General features: G+C 35.0%; 1 protein-coding gene and 1 long non-coding RNA gene across 3 annotated transcripts in view; both read left to right on the top strand.

The window, feature by feature from the left end:
• Window positions 1–237: 237 nt before the first annotated feature.
• On the top strand, window positions 238–6,459 carry LOC109056976. 2 transcript variants are annotated; one of them, XR_006156817.1, is made up of 6 exons: window positions 238–430; window positions 1,913–1,967; window positions 3,850–3,959; window positions 5,215–5,350; window positions 5,488–5,671; window positions 5,786–6,459. It is a non-coding gene; the product is annotated as an uncharacterized LOC109056976 (long non-coding RNA). The 2 variants fall into 2 exon arrangements; XR_002012205.2 differs by having other exon boundaries at window positions 5,483–5,671.
• A 3,487-nt stretch (window positions 6,460–9,946) lies between these two features.
• LOC109105484 (CUB and sushi domain-containing protein 3-like) overlaps window positions 9,947–22,277 on the top strand; it is a 242,628-nt gene continuing 230,297 nt past the window's right edge. The window contains 1 exon segment of the mRNA XM_042741717.1: window positions 9,947–10,419. Within this exon segment, the coding sequence (XP_042597651.1) occupies window positions 10,269–10,419 (151 nt within the window). The 5' untranslated portion in view covers window positions 9,947–10,268.

Raw genomic sequence — 22,277 nt, 5'->3', positions numbered from 1 at the left:
CGACCAGTGAGTCAGTTGATGACAGAATCATCCCCCTGTGTCGTGACTCGTGACTTTTTGTGCTTGGTTTTTTTTTTTGGAGGATTTCCACGGAATCACAGCCCGCTGTCAATCTGAGTGGAGCGTTATAGGTTTGGCTTTTATTGCGTGCCGTATTATGACTGTGGCTGCAATAAAGATTTGTCAATAGCGGTATGATCCAGCTCTCGGCATGCGGTTTTTAGTTCAACCGGGTCACGGTAATACCGACTAATTGGCGCTAATTATATAACGAACAACTATTTGGCAATTACAGCACAATAGAAGCCATTTAACCTGCATTCACACAGGGTGAAATGGGCTTGGCGGGTTTCGGCGGTACGGCTGTCACAACGGTCGCTTGATCCCGGTGGGATGTCGTTGTAGAGGAGCGGTGCTGGCTTTTATGAAGGTCAGAATTGTTGTTAATGTTCTTTGGTGGCTTAATTGGCAAACAAACCATTCATTCTTTAAGCTGACGCAAAAAACGAGAAAGAATGGTTCAGCAGCGCTAACTAAATCACCATCTTCAGAGTCAATAGTCGCTGGAAAACTTGAATGAATAGTTATCCCGCTTGTCATTCGGCGGCCCTGAGGTCTGTAGTTATTAGATGGCCTACTGTCACAGTTGAGTACTTCTGGCATTTTGATGAATTATAAAAGCCAATAGCCCTCTGAATGGATGACCAGTGAAAACCAAACGCATGATTCTTTTCTTGAGGTACTAGCCTTGACCGTTCGATTTTCATAACATTTACAGTGCAACTTTTAATGCCCTGAAGACGCGAAGCACTTGACTCTAGAACATTTGATTTTAACGAGGAAAAATGGATTTGAACAGATCATTATAAGTAAGTCTAAAATCAACTGTAGCATGGCAAAGAAAGGCTTAAGGGATTAGTCCGGTCTTAAAATATGTTTCTGGCGCCAGTTTTTTGCTGCAAGAGTTTTTCCTCCTTAATTACTGTGGCACATAAAGTAATGTATCTTTCTAACAATGGCAAACTACAGCAACCGTCTGCTCTTTTCCGATACGGCTCATACCTGCTATGTTTATCATCTGTTATGTACCTGATACGCTTTCATTTTTCAAAGTGCATTCTATATTGTTCCAGCAAATCAAATGTTTGCACATCCACTCGCATTCATACACAAAACAGCCCTTGCGAACCCTTGAACCTGAATTCAACAAGCTAGATTGGTCGTTGTGTGTTAAAGACGACTTACAATGACTGCATATAAATCAGACTCTTGTTTTAGGTCGCTAATTAGACCCGAAATCCAGGCACCTGTCTTGGCTGAATGATTAACTGCGGCGCAGGATATTGTATTGTACAGGAGAGATTAAGTCAAGCATTTAGTCAATATTGAAGTTACGCTTGAATTTTTGGAAGCAAATTAGTGTTTATCTTCTACTTATTTCAATTATTTCTTTGCTATGATTTTTAATGTCTTTAAATGAAGTCTCTTATGATCACCAAGGCTGCATTTATTTGATCAACAGTACAGTAAAAACAGTAATACCGTGAAATATTATTACTGTTTACTGTGTGTGTATATATATATATATTTATACATATATAAATATATGTGTAATTATATAGGCATAATTCATTTATAGTACAATTAATTTATAGTACAAAAAATAATTAATACAATAAAATGTTAATATTAACATATAAACCCAATGACCTTTGACAGCTTACCAAGATCAAAGTTAATAAATAATTTTAATGTAGAAATGATCACAAATATATTTCTATTGCACATTATAAAATATTTCTTATAATAATAATAATTATTAATAATAATAAACATGGTTGTTATAGTTGAATTGTCTTCACTATTATTTGTACTTTTATTTATCAGCTTCTTTTTTTTTTTTTTTTAAAAGGCACAAGACTTTCATTGAAGGAGGGATCCAGATCTGTATCTTTTGAGTTCAGCAGGTAAGTATTTACCAAGCATCCTCCCACAGCATCCCAGCTTTGCATTTTTCTTCATAAGATGTAGAAATCTTGTTGCTATTCCATTCTTTCAGTCTGCAATGTCAAGCAAAGGCAAGCATGCAGGCCAACCGGCCAAATGAGCTGATCAAATTCATGAGAATCCGAGCCTCCTGGTGAGAGAAAAAACTGGTTAGGGCTTTGATAGTAATATTGTACGGATTATACTGCTGTTGTGCCCTTGAGCAAAGCACTTAACCTGAGCCTGCTCAGTAAATACCTAGCAGTAAAATCTGTGGAGAATATGTAATGCCTCCCCTCAAAATCCAGCGAAGAGTAATAAAATTAACTGCAGAGCAAAGATGTTGTGGGAAATGTGCAGACAGATGATTTGCCCTGTTTGTTCTGCCAGTCTGTTATTCTCTTTACCACCTTGGCAAGTGTAAGAGCACTTACAAAAAGAGTCTTGCGTCTCTGAAATATAATCTCTATAAAATGGGACGCCTCTACTAAAAATGCACCAGCGAGTATCCTATGGGAACAGAGACTTGCCTTTGGCTCGGATTCAAAACCTTGTGATCTGCCTTACTGTCTGTTGACTACATAGGCAGCTGGCTTGTAAGGCAGCACCCTCGTTCATAGGAAACATCATAAGTGACTGATTTGGAGCGCTAGGTGTCAACCAGACTCAAAGCAGATTTAGGAGTTGGCATTTGGTTTAGCTAACAACATGATAATGCGGGGTTTCGTTCTGCTACTTTGTTTATGTTGTGGATCAGTATAAGCACAAATTGTTAGGTTATATTATATAATATCATATGATTTTCATAATTCACATAATAATTTTCATTCACTTATTCTTTTTATTTTTATCTTTTTGCTATGACTATGCAGTGGATGTATTTTTTTTCTCTTATTGCATTATATTATTTTAGTATAGTTTTTATTTAAAACATTTTGAATTCAATACATTATATATTTATATATATATATATATATATTATATTTATTATTATATTTATTACTTTAGTTATTTTTTTTTTTTTAAATGTTTTTCTACCATATCAGTTTCATGAGTGCCCATGTTTCTGTGTGGGCACTCATGTACCATATATTCTACTATATATTAATTTGATCAGTACCCACTTCTTTTGTTTGGCTCTTATAAGAATGCACTGATTTTATAGTTTTCCCCATCTTTATTTGTAGTTTTTATTTTAATCATTCTATGGATTTATATTTATACAATTTAATATTTTTGTATATTTTATAATAAAAATATAATTATTATTGTTGTTAAATATTAATTAATGATGTATTATTTTTTAATTACAATGCATTATGGGATTATTTTGTGATGGATACATATGATGCTGCTGTATCATTTCATATAAAGTATATTTTTTTGAAGAACCCCTGAATCAGACGTGCATCTAAGATGCCTTAACATGCTCTCTACATCAACCGCTCACTAGGTTGTGGAACACAGTCTTAGTATTCCAGTTCAAGGGACCATAAGCTGTATTTTTGCTCACTCCCCTCCAGTTTTTTATTTTTACAGTGTCTTACCTTCTTGTCAGTTTTTATGTCTTCCAGGATAACATTTGCCTCAAGTGAAACTTGAAACGTTTTTGTCAACTACCTACTACCCATTTTCCCTATCAAAAATATACAGCTGATCATAACTCTCTAGTCCAGTGCTTTGTAAAACCATAACCTCTCCCCTCACAAACTGTAAAATATTCATGGTGAGACTGCAGCAAAGTCAATGAGTGTTCAATCAGTGCGTTCCCCTCAGTCAAGCCCCCAGTGTGCCGGCCTGTGATTTATTGCTGAATTAACACACTGAAGTCTTCCATTTCTCTGTGTTGCTTTGGTGCTCCAGGGCGGCACATCAGCTGAACGCTTGTGTTTAGATGACCAGGGCCAGTGGGCCCCTCTCCGGGGAACATCACACCAGCTTTGAGAAGATGATCGTGTTAAACACTTATTGTGGTAATTATGATTATGGTGTGCTTTTATTTTTATGCGGCAATCTAAACTTTATGCACTGGCATTACAATTGCAAAAAAGTCAGTTATTAAACAGGTTTCCTGAACACTTCCCCATTTACCATTGTTTGGATGCTTTGACCCAAATTGGTTAAACCAGAAGCTGCTGTCAGACCCAATGGGGCAAGAATTGGACTTTTACTTTTACAATTTTATTGATTTTTTTTTCTTTTTTTTTCTTTGTATGACTTTTAACTGAATTATTTGGATCTTTTATTGATTTTTTTATTGATTACAAACACACACACACACGCACATATGCAAATATATATAAATATGTAAATGTATATAAATGTGTGTCCATTTTCTCTGTATGGCTCTTTATTGAATGAAGTGAATGCATATTTTCCCAATCTATTTTGTTTTGTCATATTATATACTTTGTGTATTTATACTATTTTAAAACTTTAATTTATTTTTGAATCTAATTGTTCTGATCTACCATATAAATATTTATCAGTGCTCATATTATATTATATATGTGTCATAAGGGGTCAATTTTCTAAAATAGAATTTTATACATCATCTGAAAGCTGAATAAATAAGCTTTCCATTGATGTATGGTTATGTTTAGGACAATATTTGGCCGAGATACAACTATTTGAAAATCTGGAATCTGAGGGTGCAAGAAATCTAAATATTGAGAAAATCTCCTTTAAAGTTGTCCAAATGAAGTTCTTAGCAATGCATATTACTAATTAGAAATTAAGTTTTGATATATTTACTGTAGAAAATTTACAAAGTATCTTCATGGAACATGATCTTTATTTAATGTCCTAATGATTTTTTTTGGAATAAAAGAAAACTGGATAGTTTTAACCTATACAATGTATTGTTGGCTATTGCTACAAATATACCCATGCTACTTATGACTGGTTTTGTGGTCCAGGGTCACATATTTACAGTTTTATTATATTATATATACCATTTAATTTTTTTTTTGTTATTTGATATTACTAGTTTTAATTAATGTATTTTTACTGTACATACATTATCTGTGCAGATTTTGTCTCCTAAAAGAATGTAATGGATTTTTTCCCAGTGTAATATTAGATTATATTTTATTATATTTAATTTTCATTAATTCTACTAGAATTTTGGGGGGTTTTATCGGTGCTCCTAAAAGCATGTCTTTGTGTGCTGTCTTTCATGTGCATGTTCCTGTGGCTCCTGAGTGATTATTCACATGGCATTTACAGCTCAAGTGATTGGCTTAACAACTTCCCTGCCCAGAACTGAGTGGCCATGAGTGAAGATGGCAGATTTCAAATGGCATACATCCTTCCCGCTGCCAGCTGAGCGCCTGCCAGACAGCTAAACGGATGCGACCTCCAGGTAAGATAGACCTCCTGGCCTAAAAACATCAGCAAACAAATTACACACTTGACTTTAAAAATGGCTGAAGCTCTGAAATAATAAACATTTCAGAAAAACAATCTTTTCAGTCTGTGTGTTTATTTTTTTTAGTACAGCTTGACGTTTCTTTTGTCGAGAAGAAATATGATTGAAAGATGCTCAACGAGCTGATAGAACTACGAGATCAGTGTTTCCAGATGGGTGAAAATGGACAGGGCACCTTGGCGGTTAACAGACTAAATTGGAAGGACTGTAAGAGGGACTTGCCTGGAATTCAGAAAGCGGCGCGGATCAGACGAGGTGAGAGTGGCTAGTTATTAAATTGGCCAGCAGGCAGAACGTGGGGGCAGATGAGACCTCGCAAAGTGCATCGCTAATGAGTTTCTGTAATGCTCCCTCTCATCTTTGAACCAGACCTTCAGATGGAGCCCATTGTTGGCAGGGAGGCCAATGCAGATTGTTAGTGGAGGCCGAACCTCCAGCCCAGCTTCCCTGGATAACTCCCTCTCTCTCCTAATCTATGCTAATGAAGCAGAAATCAAAGCCCGAAATGTCCAAGTAGCATGCTTTCTACCTCAGTCATGTTCAAAGCCGTATTAAAGATGACAGAAACAAGTCTAGAGCATTCTTTCACTGCGTTATGTAGCCCACAGGGGCTTTGTGTTTAACTTCTCAAACAACCATGTTCAGCTTGTGTCATGAATGATGCAGGCTCTCGCATGACGTCTGTGTGGGCTGATGGTTTTAATGCAGTTTCTTGACATGCTTTTTTTGCACGTTCGTTTACAGTCAGTTTTGGGGAATGTAATGGGTTACAGCATTGCATTACTCGTTATAAAATGCAACTAGTTGTGCTACATTCTCTCACTGTTCATCTGACTGAGGTGTTATGCTTAGCTCGCAGATGTTTTTCACATTAGAAATGCTTTTTTTTTCTTTTTGTGCTGTGCACGTTTTACCCCCCAGACATGTTTGCTTGTAATAGTATATAGGCTGTACCATGAAATTGCATTGTCAAGGTTTTTTCATTACTTTTTCATTTTATTTCATTACCTTTTTTTTCTATCATATTGAATTTTTTATCAGTACCCAGATTTTTTTTTATAAATATTATATAATATATATGTTATTAACTGTTTATTTTATTTTAATTGCTTTTTTCTATTGTACTATAATTTTATTCATGTCTTTTGTGTATGACTCTTAAAAGCATGCAAGATATATTTTTCCCTTTCTAAATTATATATCGTTAAAATATAATATAATATTTGACTTCAAATTTTTTTCTGCTATACTATAATTTTATCAATTTTACCCATTTTTTGTATAACTCTTAAAAACTTGCAGCATTTATATTTTTCCCTTTCTACATTATTTATTGCTTATATATGCTATAATATATAATATATTAGTGGTTTTGTATATATTATATTATATTATTGACATTTTTCAGCTGTAATAGAATAATCAATGCATTTTTTTTGTGTGTGGCTTTTAAAAGCATGCAGTAGATGTATATTTTTCCTTGTCTATATATATATATATATATATATATATATATATATATATATATATATATATATATATATATATATATATAGTTAAGATTATATTATCATACAATTAATATAAGTAATTCTGTTACATTTTATAGACAGTAACACGCAGTTACCTCTGCTCTACATTTTCTCACTTTTGGTCTGAGACACTCTCCGCTCCAGAATTGAGGTGTTATGCTTAGCTTGCAGATGTTTTTGCACATCAGAAGTGATATTTTTTGCTGTGCACAAGTCTTTACCTCCAGACATGTTTGCATGCAATCTTATATAGGCTGTAGCATGAAATTGCATTGGGAAAGTTCATAGTGGCCATACCTCAGGCTCCAAGGCAGAGCAAATCCCCCACTGCTCTGATGCAACCCCTAAATTCTGCCATTTTGTTCACTACAAATAACAAGTATAACCTGATTCCATTAAAGTGCTTGGATTTATTTTTGCTTACCAGCAGTATTTTGACGTTTCTAAAACATAAATCACAGGGCAAGCTGAAAGAAGTCTTCATCCCGCTGTGCATGTCTCTCACACTCTGGAAATATAATACTCATCATGCTCTTGCATACTAAAGCATGTTTTCGTGCACACCTAAAATATATCCCTATTCATCCCAACACGAGGAATAGAAAGATTCTCAATCACATCAGTCGGAAAATGCATGTTATGATGCAAATTTAACAAGCAGTGCTTGGAAAAACAGAATCTGATTGCATAACACGTTGCCTCCAACACTGCTCGTTTATATATCTAATTTCAGTTGTATTGATATGAAACAAACGCTTTGACAGCGAGCCAGATTTTCAGTGAGTAGCAGCTTTGCTGGCCTCCACCAAATCAATGGACAGATGGGTTGCTCTAGAAATAAATCATAGAAAAGCAGCATGCTTTGCATTCATGACCATGTATCATAGATGTTATTGCAGTGGTGCTGTGTTGCAGTGTGTGGGCTAGTGCTTGGCAGGAGTGTAAGTTGCATGAGACATGCTTTCTTCAGTGGATCAGAATGTAAAGAAATACATCAGTCTTGGTTTTCCCATCTGATTTAAAACGGCTATAACTCAAAAGGTGTTTTTCACCTGGTTTTTGCACTGGAGTGCTATGTGTCTTGGGTTCACAGTGTGCTCATGTCATGCAATATGTATTGATGTAGCACAATGACAGCTCTGTATATTGCTGTACAACTTATTGTACTGTGTGTGATTTTTCTCTAAGAACGCGTCCAGGACTCAATAGAGCACAACAGTAGTCATGTTGTTCTATCCTGCATACAGTTTCAGTTCCCATCAACTTCCACTGTGTCGAAAAACAACAACAAAACAATGAAAGTCAATGGGAACCAAAACCGTGTGGATACCAACATTATTTTTCAACAATTCAACAAGCTTTTGTGGTCCGTAAAAAAAAAAAAAAAAAACTCATACAGGTTTGGAATGACATGGGAGTGAATTATGGACAGAAATGACTTTGAACCAGAAAAATTTAGATTTGCTGAAAATTTACTCAACCTCAGGTTAAGTTTGTTTATTCATCAAAATAGATTTGGAGAAATTTAGCATTGCATCACTCGGTCACTAATGAATCCTCTGCAATGAATGGGTGCTGTCAGAATGAGAGTCCAAACATCTTATAAAACATCACAATAATCCACAAGTAATCCACACCACTCCAGTCCATCAGTTAACATCTTGTGAAGCAAAAAGTTGTGTGTTTGTAGGAAACAAATCCAACAATAATGCATTTTGACTTCATACCGTTGCTTCTGGCCAAAATATGAGTCTATAATCCATATTAACATAATACATTTTTGCTTAAATTAAATGTTTAATCTACAAACTTGATGTCAGGTGAAGCCATGGGTTCTCATGTTTCATGACTGTACAGTACACACATACTGAATATATGGAAGGGGAAGATGAATCATGATAGGCTGCTTTTTGCACATAATCATATAATTAAGGCTATGTCATAAAGAGGATTTTGCCTTTCCTTAAAACCTGGCAGTCATTTGTTTGGAACTTTAGCAATGGTTAGAAAGTTTCCTTTTGTCTTCTACAGAAAGTGTCATCATACATTAATATTTTAGGATGAGTAAATGAGGGTGAGTTTACGGGTGAAGTATTCCTTTAATGGCACCTTCTGCAGGCTTTAGTGTGGAGTAATTAATTCAGCACCACGGACAGCTCTTGACTGACCTCTATGTGTGTTCACACTGTTGATGCTTTCAAGCCCTGCTATAGAAAACATCTTCAATTTGTATATATTACGATGCTCTGTCTTTTTGATTACTGTAATCTTTAACTGTCAACAAATGTTTTCAAAGAAACCTAAGCTCTCAGCCATCCTTATCTGAATGTTTGCATGCAAATACATGTGTGCGCGTGTATTAGGTTTATCAGAGAGAGTGAGAGAGAAGTTGGCTGTGTGTGTGTGTTAGTGCTGTATGGAACAGAAGTGGTCCTAACCTACAGATGGCGGAAGACTCCCTCTAAAATCCCATATTTGATTAAATGTACCTTGGGATAAATTGGACGCTCTCCCACTTTTAATGAAGTGCTGGGACGGACTGATTATGATAATGCAACACACAAACTGATGCATAGGTTTTAGTTGATGCTCTGCAAATATGTTAAATATATAAACATGCAACTTTATTGTTAGAATAAGGCGATGCTTTTGCTTGGTGTATTGCACACGTTTTTAACAGTCATGCATACACGGTTGACAACCACTTGAAAAAATCTTTTCTATGCATGTAATATACCATGACAGTGCACACGTTTATTTGAAGTAAGGCGTTGCTTTTTGTTGATGCATCTCTATATCTGAACTATTCCAGTAGTTAAGTAACATTTGGTAACTCTTTTTCAAATTTAGGTGCATTCGTTCTGCGTTGTATGTAACGTTCGATACACAATTTCTCTGAATGCATGCATTTGGCTGATGCGATCCATTTTATTTTTGAAATATATTATACACTGCATATAGTGATCAATGACGATGCACTGATGTCGCCGATTGCATGCATTCACTTTTCAAAACGACGTTGCATCGGTAACATTTAAAACAGTAACGTGCGTGTATTTGGCAACTCTTTGTGAAATGCAACGTGCATGCGAATGCATGCGTTCATTAGAGATGCACTGAAAGCAGCATGCACTGCTCTGTAAGTGAGGAGAGTCATATGAGGAGTACAGAGAATACTTTGTGCCCCTGTTGGCGAGATGGTTGAGTCCTCGTCAAGGTTGCTGCTGTTGGTCTCCTCATACATCCAGCGCTGACTGACTCCAGCGATCAGTCTCCTCTCCAGCGCGAGGAATATCCGTTTCTGCCGTACACTTGAGACTATGAAAGCAACTGATAATGAGGGATGGCGAGGATTTCTAGTGCTTTCACATAAAGGATGTACCAGATGCGCTCACGCTACCACAATGACGATTAAAACTGGATTTATCATTGGGAATATAGTGTTCTGCTGTATACTGTCGTGTGTGCAGGGTAAGTGCTGCTGTCGGTGGGTCTGTGAGACTGTGAGGTGCTGCAGGTGTCTGGATGAGATGGAAAAAACGCAAAAAACATAAGCAGGAGTTTACAGAGCTTCAGTTGTGTCTGTATAATACTGAACATACGTGTTCACACGCATCCGTAACTATCATATTCGAAAAGCATTTTTATGCTTTCACTAATCGAGTCCATTATCACAGGACACTGAAAAGGATGAACATTTTTTTTTTTCCTGGTAATTTGTTTTTATTTTGTCCCATTTCAAGACGTCCGTTTTCTCAAGAAATGTCCATTTTCATCGCATATGTTCTCATCAGATTGTGCAGATACTGTATGGAAGTGAGCAAAAGTAATCTTAACATTTAAGTCTTTATCTATCTATCTATCTATCTATCTATCTATGGAAGTGAACACTGCTTAAAATCTCTCTCTCTCTCTCTCTCTCTCTCTCTCTCTCTCTCTCTCTATATACATTGTAGCATTACTGATATTTCTCTTGTGTGCGCAAAATATTATAACATGTCATTTTAAAATGTATTTTTCCCCAAAGAACAAGTATATTTCATAATGCAATATATATAGTTTCACAGTATAAAAAAACTGAAAGCAGCATGCATTAATTTATGTAACCTATGCACTAATTTAATATTTTATGTTGAAAGGGGCATTCCCCTTATTAGAATTTGGGTTGCTTTTTGTCCTAAATTTGTCATCATAGCATTTAATGTTGTATGTGGCCTTCCACATGATATTATTATTGGTAAATTTTACAGAAACATATTAATAGCTCAAATAGGTTGGTGTATTAATATTATAGAATTTAATGACACATACAGTAAAGCAGTAAAGACCTATAAATTATTTCCCAGAATTCCATCTTGTAATACTTGTAATGTTGTCATAATATTTTTACAGTGTAGAGAGAGAGTTAGGTAACTATGCAATCTAAGTAGGTGGATGGATGGGTTGATGGACACAGATCTAGGTGGACAGATTTATCGGACAGTTTTCTTTCTGATTTCAACAGTTGTTGCATTTGCACCTTAAAATGCTTAATTTGACAAAGTGTTTATTTTTATTTCCCTTGTTGACTTTGAAAACTCTCTTTTTCTCTACCATTTTTCTCTCTCGGACTGTATAATACATCCAGTCTTATTAATCTTTTTAATGAAGTGCACAGTTCAGGATATCTGCAGGGCTTTGCTATAATGAAAAGCACAGGTTGCATGGGTCTTGTAGTACTGGACAGCAGGCATGATTGATTGGTGTTAATATGTTTATGCATTAGATTTATACCCAGCAGACTAACCTCACAAAGCGACACAGAAATGGCTCATAACTGCCCACCAGAACCGTCTGTCACATATAGCGGCTCGTAGAGTAAAAGTAGTTACTTGTGAAGAATAAATAATCCATCTGAGGCATAAAATGTCATAGATATAGTCGCTGATATGTTGTGAATGAAATAACAAGCAAATCTGTTGATTGATATTGCAAATCCTCTCTTGGAAACTAAAATCCATCTTTTGGTGTTGAAATCAATGTGACTCGCATTTGACGTGACTTGAATCTGACAAGATGAATAAAAATCCCCTACGTTGCTGTTTAAAACCATTTTTACTTTCAACAAACACCTTTAAACTCGTGCAGTGTTCCCTCGCATGCGTTAGTGCTTAGTGACTCAGTCTAATGGAAATCTAATGGAAATTATAGAATGAAGTTGCGCTGCCGCAGCATGACATTAACCTCCCTCGTATTCATTTTTAGCTTTCTTGAGTACGTTTGTGTGCCAAACAAAAGCGGTTCATTGTGCATACTAAAGTCCTCATTATATTTCCCTCTCGGTGTAGGTAAATGTCATAACGGTATTGGGATTGAAATGCCGTTGGACAGAAAGCATGATTACTGTAGTTCAGCTCTGAGATCTGCTTGATTCATCATTATGTCACGTTGGTAAATAATGGGCCCTTTTTTCATGAATGCAAATATTTAGCTGCTTTCTTCTATCAACAGCGCTCCAGCGATGAGACAAGGCCGCGGGTATTGCAGTCGTGGCTTTGAAGTTATTTCTCATATAATGTCCTTGGCCCAACAAACAGCGCTGCGCTGCCTTCAAGGCTCTCTTGATGCATTTTTAATAAGAGGCGCTTCGAAAATTGGGCAGCGTGTAAGATGGGAAGACCAATGAAATAACTTTTCATCTCATTTGAAATTATTGATCTAGGTCCCGGTTGTGGCGTGGATGGTCTGGTGTGGTTTTGAGTTTGTGAATCCACATGGTGCTTTCGTTCTCTCAGTTGGAGGATGTCCTTGATCTCTAGTGCTTGGCTTTGTTGTCCAGAAACAGTTTTGGTATCAGAAATAGTTCAGTCATTGTTTACTCGGCCCCATTCTGCTGTTTTCACACCAAAAGTTTTTTTTTTTTTTTTAAATAATCTTTTAGAAAGATCTCAAATCTCATTCACATTGGTTTCAGATTAAAAAATGGTACGTGTTATGCCAGGTTTGACATTCTTGACACCAAACCAACATTGGGTCTTTAAATCAAAGTATATCTTAGAGATTATTGGAATATGCATTGTGAGATAATACTACTTCAGGCTTTCTGTGTTTTCATGATTCATAATTTAACATTTAATTCAATATGTTACTTGCAGTTACATGTGAAAATTACTAGCAATTTCTGAGTGAAAATTGTTTCTACATCATTGCTTCCAGTGATATGGGAGGATTTGGTCTTTGTCTCACAAAACTATTGTATAAATTAAAAAAGACAATACTTTTATGTTTTCTTTTTGGTCCTTTTTAAAGTATGACAGCTGAGGTCACTATGAATGGTAAAATGGATAGTTTGTAGGTTTGGAGCAACGAGTCTGAATTATTATTAATTTAAATTTGCACAATTCTTTCATTTGCTCAGTTGGAGGATGTCCTTGATCTCTACTGCTTGTCTTTGTTTGTCCAAAAAGAGCAGATAGCTTAAAGTTTGGGCATTGGAAATCGTTCAGTTATAGTTTACACGCCCTCATTCTGCTATTTTCACACCAAAAAGGGAATTTTTTAAAAGAATTTGAAGGCAAATCTAGTCTGAGGTCAGGTCATAATGACCAAAACACCAAAAAACTGTTTTTGTTCTCTGGCAAAGATCTTAAATCCCATTCACATTGATTTCAGACTAAAAAAGTGCACACATCAGCCTTGACTTCCTTGACACTAAACCAACAATGGTTCTTGAAAAACTTATAATGTAGTGTTTTTTTTCTGAAGCCTGAAAGCTGCGGTCACTACTGTATAAACAGTAAAAAAAAAAAAAAACTAATAATTTACAGGGATGAAACAAGAAGAGGATGAATGAAAATTCAAATTTTTCCCCTAAACTATTCTTTTCAATTGTGTTTCATTTACAGCAAGTTGAAATAGCATAAAAATTTCACCTTTTCTGTTGGCTAGCTTATATATGTCTTAGATACTGTCATTATTTTCTAGCATGCGTCTCAAGGATACATGCTCGTTGACTAGCACATGTCCTGAAGATGCCTGTGTTTCTGCTTTAACCAGTGATTGACTGTGGAGGATGTGATGTTGTTCAGATGTTACATGTGCTCAGTTTCTGCAGCGCTCTTCACTGCTTTAATTACATGTACAGATACAAACTGGGGTTTATTTTGAGCAGAAGCTCAAGATGCTGCAGTATTTCAAGAGTCCATTGTGTAGTTACTGTACTGTAATGAATGCTTATCATGAGCTTTCTTCAATAATTTAATTGATCCCTTTAGCTATGAACTTCCTCAGATGAAAACTATTTTGCTCAGATTTGTCATAACTCAGGAGACCTGATTGAGCTCTCAAGCACCGAATACATCTCATATTTTTCTCCTAGAAATTTAAGGAGAAATTAAAGCATAGAGCTATAAATGGATGTGAAAAGCAGTTCAGATTAATTTGTTTTGGAGGACTTTGATGAAAAATGTTTGAGTTCAGTGATGTTTGGGTTCAGAGATATTTGACATTTGTTTGCTGGCTTTGGTGTCTGGGCAAATCCTAACACAGTTTGAGAGATGATTGAAGTCTTAGATTTACATTCAGGGTTTTCAAATTTGTGTCAGAAGAATAATTATGTGACTGGGTAATTCTGCATACATAAATATTTATTTACACTTCCATCCAAAATTTGGGGTCAGCATGTTTTTTTCTTTCCCCTTCTTTCTTTATTTAATTGCAGCGTTTGTGAGCACAGTGCTGCTTTGTGTACAGCGTTACCAGGCAAACAGCTATTTTTACGCTCCAAAAGCGGCACCTAGTGGCAAAGAATGAATTTGCATTTTCATTCAGACCAATGTGAAAAGACCAAGAAGTGGGCGGGCAATATGCTAATGTTTCGTGTTGACATCAACATGAAACAGCTTGGGATTCGTTTTAAAAATGAGTCGTTTCAGTGATTCAGAGTCGACTCTTTCTTTTGAGAGACAATAACTTTATACACGGTGCACTTTCAGATTCAAAACTTTGCAGGATGTTTTAATTCACTTAGAGCTGTGTTACACACTGCATGAAAGGTCATTTTCAAAAATCCGTAATAGGGGCACTTTAACACTTTTATTTAGTAAGGATGCATTAAATGAATCAAAAGTGACAGTTAAGACTTTTAAAACTTTAGAGATGTTTTTGATGTTGTTTACAGTTAAAACTTTTTTTTAATGTTTCAAAAGATTTCAATTTCAAATAATGGCTGTTCTACCCAAATCCATGATATTGTATATGTAAAAAATGAAACAAAACAAAACAAAAACAAACAAACAAAAAACATTTGTAAAAAAAAATAATTGTTTGTTTTTCACATTACATATGGTCTGTTCAGATACCGTGGTGTATATATAGCAGTCTGATGTTTATCAAATAGTCAACAAGACCAAACTTAGAATTTTTATGCATTTTATTTATTTTTTGCTTGAAGATGGCACATTATCACTTTCAGACATTGACTTGCAGTGAGGTTTTAATGGAAGTTTTACCAATATTACTGTCTTATTTCTCCACAACATCAGACTCAGGTGTCGGCATGTCGCCTTCAGCAAAAGAGCCAATATGGAGCTATTTTCTATTTGATCCTCCTGATAACCTTTATTCAACATCACTGTCGAGTTGAAATGCTGTGAAGATCATGTTTAAAAAACAGCATGACCCCTGAGTGGAATAGGGCAGGAAGCAGCTAGGAAATTAATTTAATCAGTCAAGCAGATGACGCTTTAATTGACATTGTGATCCATCATCAACCTCTCCGTCCTTATCAAAGATAATTGACTTGAAATGCTGCTCAGATGTCAGATTTGTCTTGTAGCTATCCAGATGACTTTTAATATGTGCTTAAAATATTTTGCCCAGTCATCTTTCATTCAACTAATGTTGTATTAGGTTGCCTGAAGACATGTTCATCCACTGTACTCTGAGATCTAAGAGACTGGTACCGAGATGTGAACTAGATTTTCTTGGTTTGAACAAGAATAACACTGCTATTGAATAAACGCATCAAATCAATCAATAAATGAATTGGTCACTCAGTCAGTCAGTCAGTCAATCAATCGTTTTGGTTTTAAATATCAGTGGTTGTAATTTATTTATTTCAACACTGATGTTTAGATTTATTTAAACATCAGTATTTGGGTTTATTTATTTAAACCAATGTTTTGATTTTTTAGTGTTTATTAACACATCATTGTTTTATTTACACATCAGTATTTGGATTTTTTTTTTTTATTTAAACCTCAATATTTGGATTTATTTATTTGTTAATTTTTAATTTGTGTAACTTGATTTAATTAGTTATATATATATATATATACTTTATTTTACTTGAGTGTGTAAATTGAGCAAACATTTAAGCACTTTTTAAAAATTATTTTTGATTAATATTTGTAGTCCTTTTTGGTAAACACTATAGATATTTATTTTATATATTCTTTATTCTGTAGCATTTTCTTTGCTGCCATACAGTATTTCTATGGTGTTGCTTGACATTGAATGAGCATTTTTATTCATTTTTATCTGCCATTGTGGTTATATATGACAGGCATAATCATTTATAAGGCTGCAATGTAAGGTTTATCATTTTATAACGCATCATCTTTTTGTAAAAGCATGTATTATTTAAACTGTTTGCAAGTTTGCATTGGAGAACTGCATTGGTTTAGGTATCATTCATGTTTTTAACATAAACCATCTTTAAATAAATCCATAATCCCAAGTATGAGTGACAGTAATAGTAATAGTGATATTGTTTATCTGCTTATTTCCCATCCATCTCCTACCTGCATATTGTGTTTCCCCACACATTTATCTACTGACATCAGTTTTTCAAACGTCTTTCCTCTGCGGCGCAGTCTTTTGTTTTAAGAAGCTTTCAGAAGTCTCGCTCAGTTGCACAACCTCTCTGCTCGGTTATCAGGCGGCGCTTCACAGGGTTCACCGAAGAATGGCTTGAGTGACAAACACCGCTTAAGTTCATTACACAAGCCCTGGCTCTTGCCTTCTCGTCGAGAAATCCCTTGTCTTGGAAAGCAGGCATTTTCACACAAATCGAATAACAGATGGCAGACCTGGGCGATCGTAATTATTCAGCAGCAAATCAGGAGAGCTGTCTCGTTTATTAACCAAATCAGAGCCAGCAGTAAAGTCACTGCCTATTCTAGAAAGCAAAGGGGCCTGTGGTAATTGACACTGATGGAGTTTGATTAGTTGTGTTGGCGAGTTTTGCTTTAATATTCCTGGAGAGATTCACTGAGTAAGTTTTCAGGCTGTGTAATGCTAAAATTTGTATTGTTTGTGCTCGCTTCAATAATTCAGTGCTTTCAATTCCGATTACGTCATCTGTTTCTTGTCAAGCGATTGCTTTCTGTCAGAACGGATTACCTTTGATCACTGGCTTTAGTGGTTTCTTTACTTCTGAGTGAACTTAATCCACTTTTATTGGCTGTTTTGAATTTCTTGGAGTGTTTTAGATTTAGGAAATCTTTGTCAGTCAGACATGAAGCATAAACTGGCATATTATGATCCTTAAAGGGACAGTTCACCTAAAAATAAAGCTTCTGGCAGCATTCATGTTGTTTCAAATCTTCCTTCAGGAAAGCAAACAGGTTTAGAACCGCATGAGGGTGAGTAAATGATGATAAAAATGACATATCTTTTAGTGCCTTAATGTGATTTGATTACAAAACAAAATATGGGTGCAAGTGGCATCTGCGATTAAATGATGCATGCAATTACTTTCAAAGTGATTTTTAGTGGATGTACCTTAATTATGAACATGTTCCACTAACCAGAAAGTGTACAAATAGGTTTTTGGCTGTGTCAGAGAAGAAAATGCAGCTGCCCAATCAGTCAGTGATTTAACAAGTAGCCCTTTTGAATGAAATTCACCTCCTAAGGAAAGTCCAAATCACCTTAATGTCACCATTTAATGACCAAGAACAAATTCAAGTAAGCTAAAAAAAAAAGCACATTTAATGTCCACAATGCTTATTTCCCAGTAGAAATGGAATCATGAGTTGGAAAAAAAGTCAACATTTAGGAATTGATTAAATTTTGCAACCACTTAATTTTGATTACATTTGTACGTGTACATTGAAAATGCAGTATTTTTCATTTTCCTGTGTCTTTGAACACTTTTTATGCTATTGTTATAATATTGTTTAATCATTTAAAACCTTACTTGCATTCTTAACCTTGTGAAGCCTGACATATGAAATAATAATAAAATAAAATTCTATTTTTTTTTAAATGGGATATTTAGACAAACCTTTAGACAAAAAAAAAAAAAAATATATATATATATATACCCCTGTATGTCTATTTGATGAGCATCTTATTTTGAATATATTATCTTCTATCATGATTTTATGGCTCATATAGCATGATATAGAAAAATATGAAGCTCACTTGAGGAGGAAAAACAGCTCAGTTTTATTCAGAGGCCCAAACTGAACAAAAATATATAATCCATGTTTATATGGCCAAAAAGTATGATGAAATTCTGATAGCTTGTAAATCAATGGGATGTTTATGACAGCATAGCAGACAACAGTAAATGCATAAAAATATCAGTTATCACTCTATATCTTATAAAATGCTAGAGATTAAATTAAATACTTAGTTTTATGATCAATTCTCTGTAGTTTCAACCCATATAATTCAATGCAATACATTAATGGTTGAGAGATGAACAAATAAACATTCTGTAAAAGCATGATGATCATATCTGATACTCACGTTTCAACATGATTTGTCTAAAAAATGATAATCAAGTAAACCTAAGTTGCTTCAGTCCAGTGAGTATACATATTAAAATATTACTAGCAATATACTAACAAGTTATTCTTGCATTACTTTATAAAATCAGCATCAGTTTCACCACAAAAACACACATGAAACACAACCTGAAGGTGGATGTTTTTACAATTATCCTAAAAGGCCTTTTACTTGCTAAAAAGTATGAACTATCAATCAGAAAACAGAAGGCATATCTAATTATGTGCAACAGGTTATTCAGCAACGTTTTGATTATGTTGATCATTTAGAGTGATTAGAAATGTGTGTATTAAATATTATATAGTGCGTTTTATAGGGTTAATTACACCTTTTTTTTCTCTGGATTTTATGCCGGTTAACTTTAATGCATCATGTAAAAGTTTTTAGTGACTGATGGTTTTGAGGAAATACTCTATTTAGTGTCAGCAATGATTCATTTATTCAGATTCGCCAAGATAAACAGGCTCTCAAGATAAACTGAGAATTTGTATCCCATTTTCTGTATTAATGTGTAAAACTTAAGGAATTGCGCCTATAAGCGTCCAACAGATTTTGGAGTACTGTAGATGGTTGTTTTTGATCACAAAAAATAAAATGAAAACATTGTAAAGTAAAAGAAACAGTTGTTTGGTTGCTACGCCAAAGGTTTGTCCTTTCGTTTGGCTTCAAAGGGCCATCTCCTCTGCTTTGATCAACCTGACTCATGTTGAGATCCCTGTTGCCTTGCTACAAATCAATACTGGCTTTCGATTGCAACTTACAGCGTGGCTGATAGTTTGTTTTCAGATGTAATGAACAGTCTTAAACAAAAGTGTGGGTCTGTCTGAGATGACCCCCAGCTGGGTGTGATGGCTCTCATGACAGAAATGATTGATCCACAGCCATCTCTAATGGTTTCTCAGCTTGTTAACATACTGCAAGTTTAGAGGGCTAGTGACCGTGATGCTGATTTCAGCCTGTTATTCTTCAAATAGCACTGAATAGCATTGCAAGTATAATGACTGTTTTCAAACAGGTTTCTTAAACACTTGTTTGGATGAACAGATTGTTCTGCACAAACTCATGCATTGTTTAATCAGTCTGTCTATCTATCTATCTATCTATCTATCTATCTATCTATCTATCTATCTATCTATCTATCTATCTATCTATCTATCTATCTATCTATCTATCTATCTATCTATCTATCTATCTATCTATCGTTCATTTGATCTATCTATCTATCTATCTATCTATCTAAAATTACTTAATTTTCTGTAAAGCTGCTTTACAACGATTTGTATTGTAAAAAGCGCTATACAAATAAACTTGAATTGAATTGCATTGAATATCTATCTATCATTCTATCTTGTGTTCTATCTAGCATTCTAATTACCGTTCTATCGTTCTATATTCTATCAATTTATTGTTCTATCATTTTATGATTCTATTCATTCTATTGCTCTGCTTGTCATTATGTCATTCTGTCTTTCTATCGTTTGTTCTGTCTATCATTCTATCAATCTATCATTCTTTTTGTTTATTCTGTCTTTCATTCTATCGTTCTGTCATTCTCTTACTATCTATCATTCTGTCTGCCTTTCTATCTGTTGTTCTATCTTTCATTATATCATTGTATAATTTTATCATTCTGCATTCTAATAAATCCCGCACACTATTCATTGCGTAATGATGTTTTTTTTTTTTTCAAGTTGGACATTTTTTGTTCGTTTTTCCTATGCACCTATCAATTACTTGCAGTATGATTGTTAATTTAAATATGATTAAAATATATTTTATTATTTATTTTTATTACATATATTTTTTATCTCATACAACTTTATTTTTTATATTTTTAATATTTTATATATTTATATTTTATTATGTGACTAAACCAGTCTGTGTGTATACACACACACTCACACACACACACACACACACACACACACACACACATATATATATATATATATATATATCATTATTATATTATATTATATTATTAAGGGAATTAATTTAAACATTCTGTTGTTACAGTATTTGCTCATCCACGTTATTCCATACACGTATGCTTTTATATGGATTGAATTTATGGTGTTTTGTTGTTCTTTTCTGAGCTTGACATATGCGGTCACTGTGGCTTGCACTGTATGAAGATTCTAGTGTTCCATACAGTATAGTAATTTGCCTCTGAACTATGTTTTTTAATATTCATGAGCCAAGCAAATTTATAATGTTACCCTCTACTTTTCAACTCATTCCAGGCTAAAGCATTCCGTTTGGAGTTATAGTGTTGTTTAAAAGAGCTTACCTACCAATGAATCAAGGCTTTACTGGCTTGCATTTTTGAATCCAATCACCTCACGCTGAATAACAGAGCTACAGTGACCCTTCTGGAAGCCCAAACGTATTTTCTCAATCTGTCTGCATGCATATCCCTTCGTATCTTATACACACAAGGCCCTAAGAGGAAGCCGGTGTGGATTTGCTGTGCTGTACGAGCCTTTGGAGCTTGTCAACTCTGATTCTTCTCTGGCCATCTGGTTATGTGTGAAGAAATATGATTGAGGTGTATTGTCATCTCTGTTCTGCATCTCCAGTGGCAAAACAAATTGATTGAGGCTTCGTAGGTCTGTACGGTGGCTGGCGGATGGAGACGACGTGTTAAAATCACAGCAGGAGCAGCTGGGTCCCTTCTTTGGCCCGCATTCTTATTTGAATGAGATTTATGTGTTTAGATGTTGATTCGTATGACTGACCTATTTTCTCCACTTGGCGATCACAGCGTGATGGTAATGCTGTTTCTCGTATCAATTTATAGCGGGCAGCATCAGACGCATTGCCATCACGGTGTCAGCGGTCACCCCGGGGAGGGCAGCGTATAATCAGAGTGATTGGTGGATGAGACGAGATTTCCCGCCGTGAAAGTAAAGCTGAATGAGGAGCACAGATAAAGCATCTAAATGAAATTTGGGGCGATGTGATCGTGCGTGATGGAGCATGAGGGTTCGTTTTGGGGCGGCGCCTTTTCAAAGTGGTTTTGAAGCAAGTTTACATTGATCTCTAATGGATTCTGTTCCAGAAAGGTCTATTTCTGCAGCTGTTTCATGCCATTTGCTAGGCTAAAGATTAGACTGGCCGTAACCCTCCAAGCAAACTGTAATAAAGCGATTTCAGCATTCGATAGAAATCTTTCAGAAGTGATTAACTCGCATGTTTGATGTGAAGGAGGTCTGTTGTACACTCCTCTAGCTTGGAGAGAATGTGTGAACCTTTTAAGCAATTTTAATGCAATTCTTCTGACTCCATACTGCTTTTCACAATCTAATCAAATCCCTATGGATGCAATCAAATCCTGCATTACATTTTTTTTTGCATATCCTGTTTGATTCAGACAGATAGCATTTATTTATTTATTTATTTATTTTTTCTTCAGCCAAGTGGATTTTAAATAGGCTACAATTTCCCCAAAATTTATATCTTGAAATTGCATGATTATAGAACAATATTTTATGATACCTAGGCTTTTTTATTTTTTATTTAATTTTTTTTACAGCAGTTTATTTATTAAT

The sequence above is a fragment of the Cyprinus carpio genome, chromosome B16, assembly GCF_018340385.1.
Source record: "Cyprinus carpio isolate SPL01 chromosome B16, ASM1834038v1, whole genome shotgun sequence".
Lineage (NCBI taxonomy): Eukaryota > Metazoa > Chordata > Actinopteri > Cypriniformes > Cyprinidae > Cyprinus > Cyprinus carpio.
Note: the sequence above shows the minus strand (reverse complement) of the source record. Positions and strands in the feature narration are given on the sequence as shown.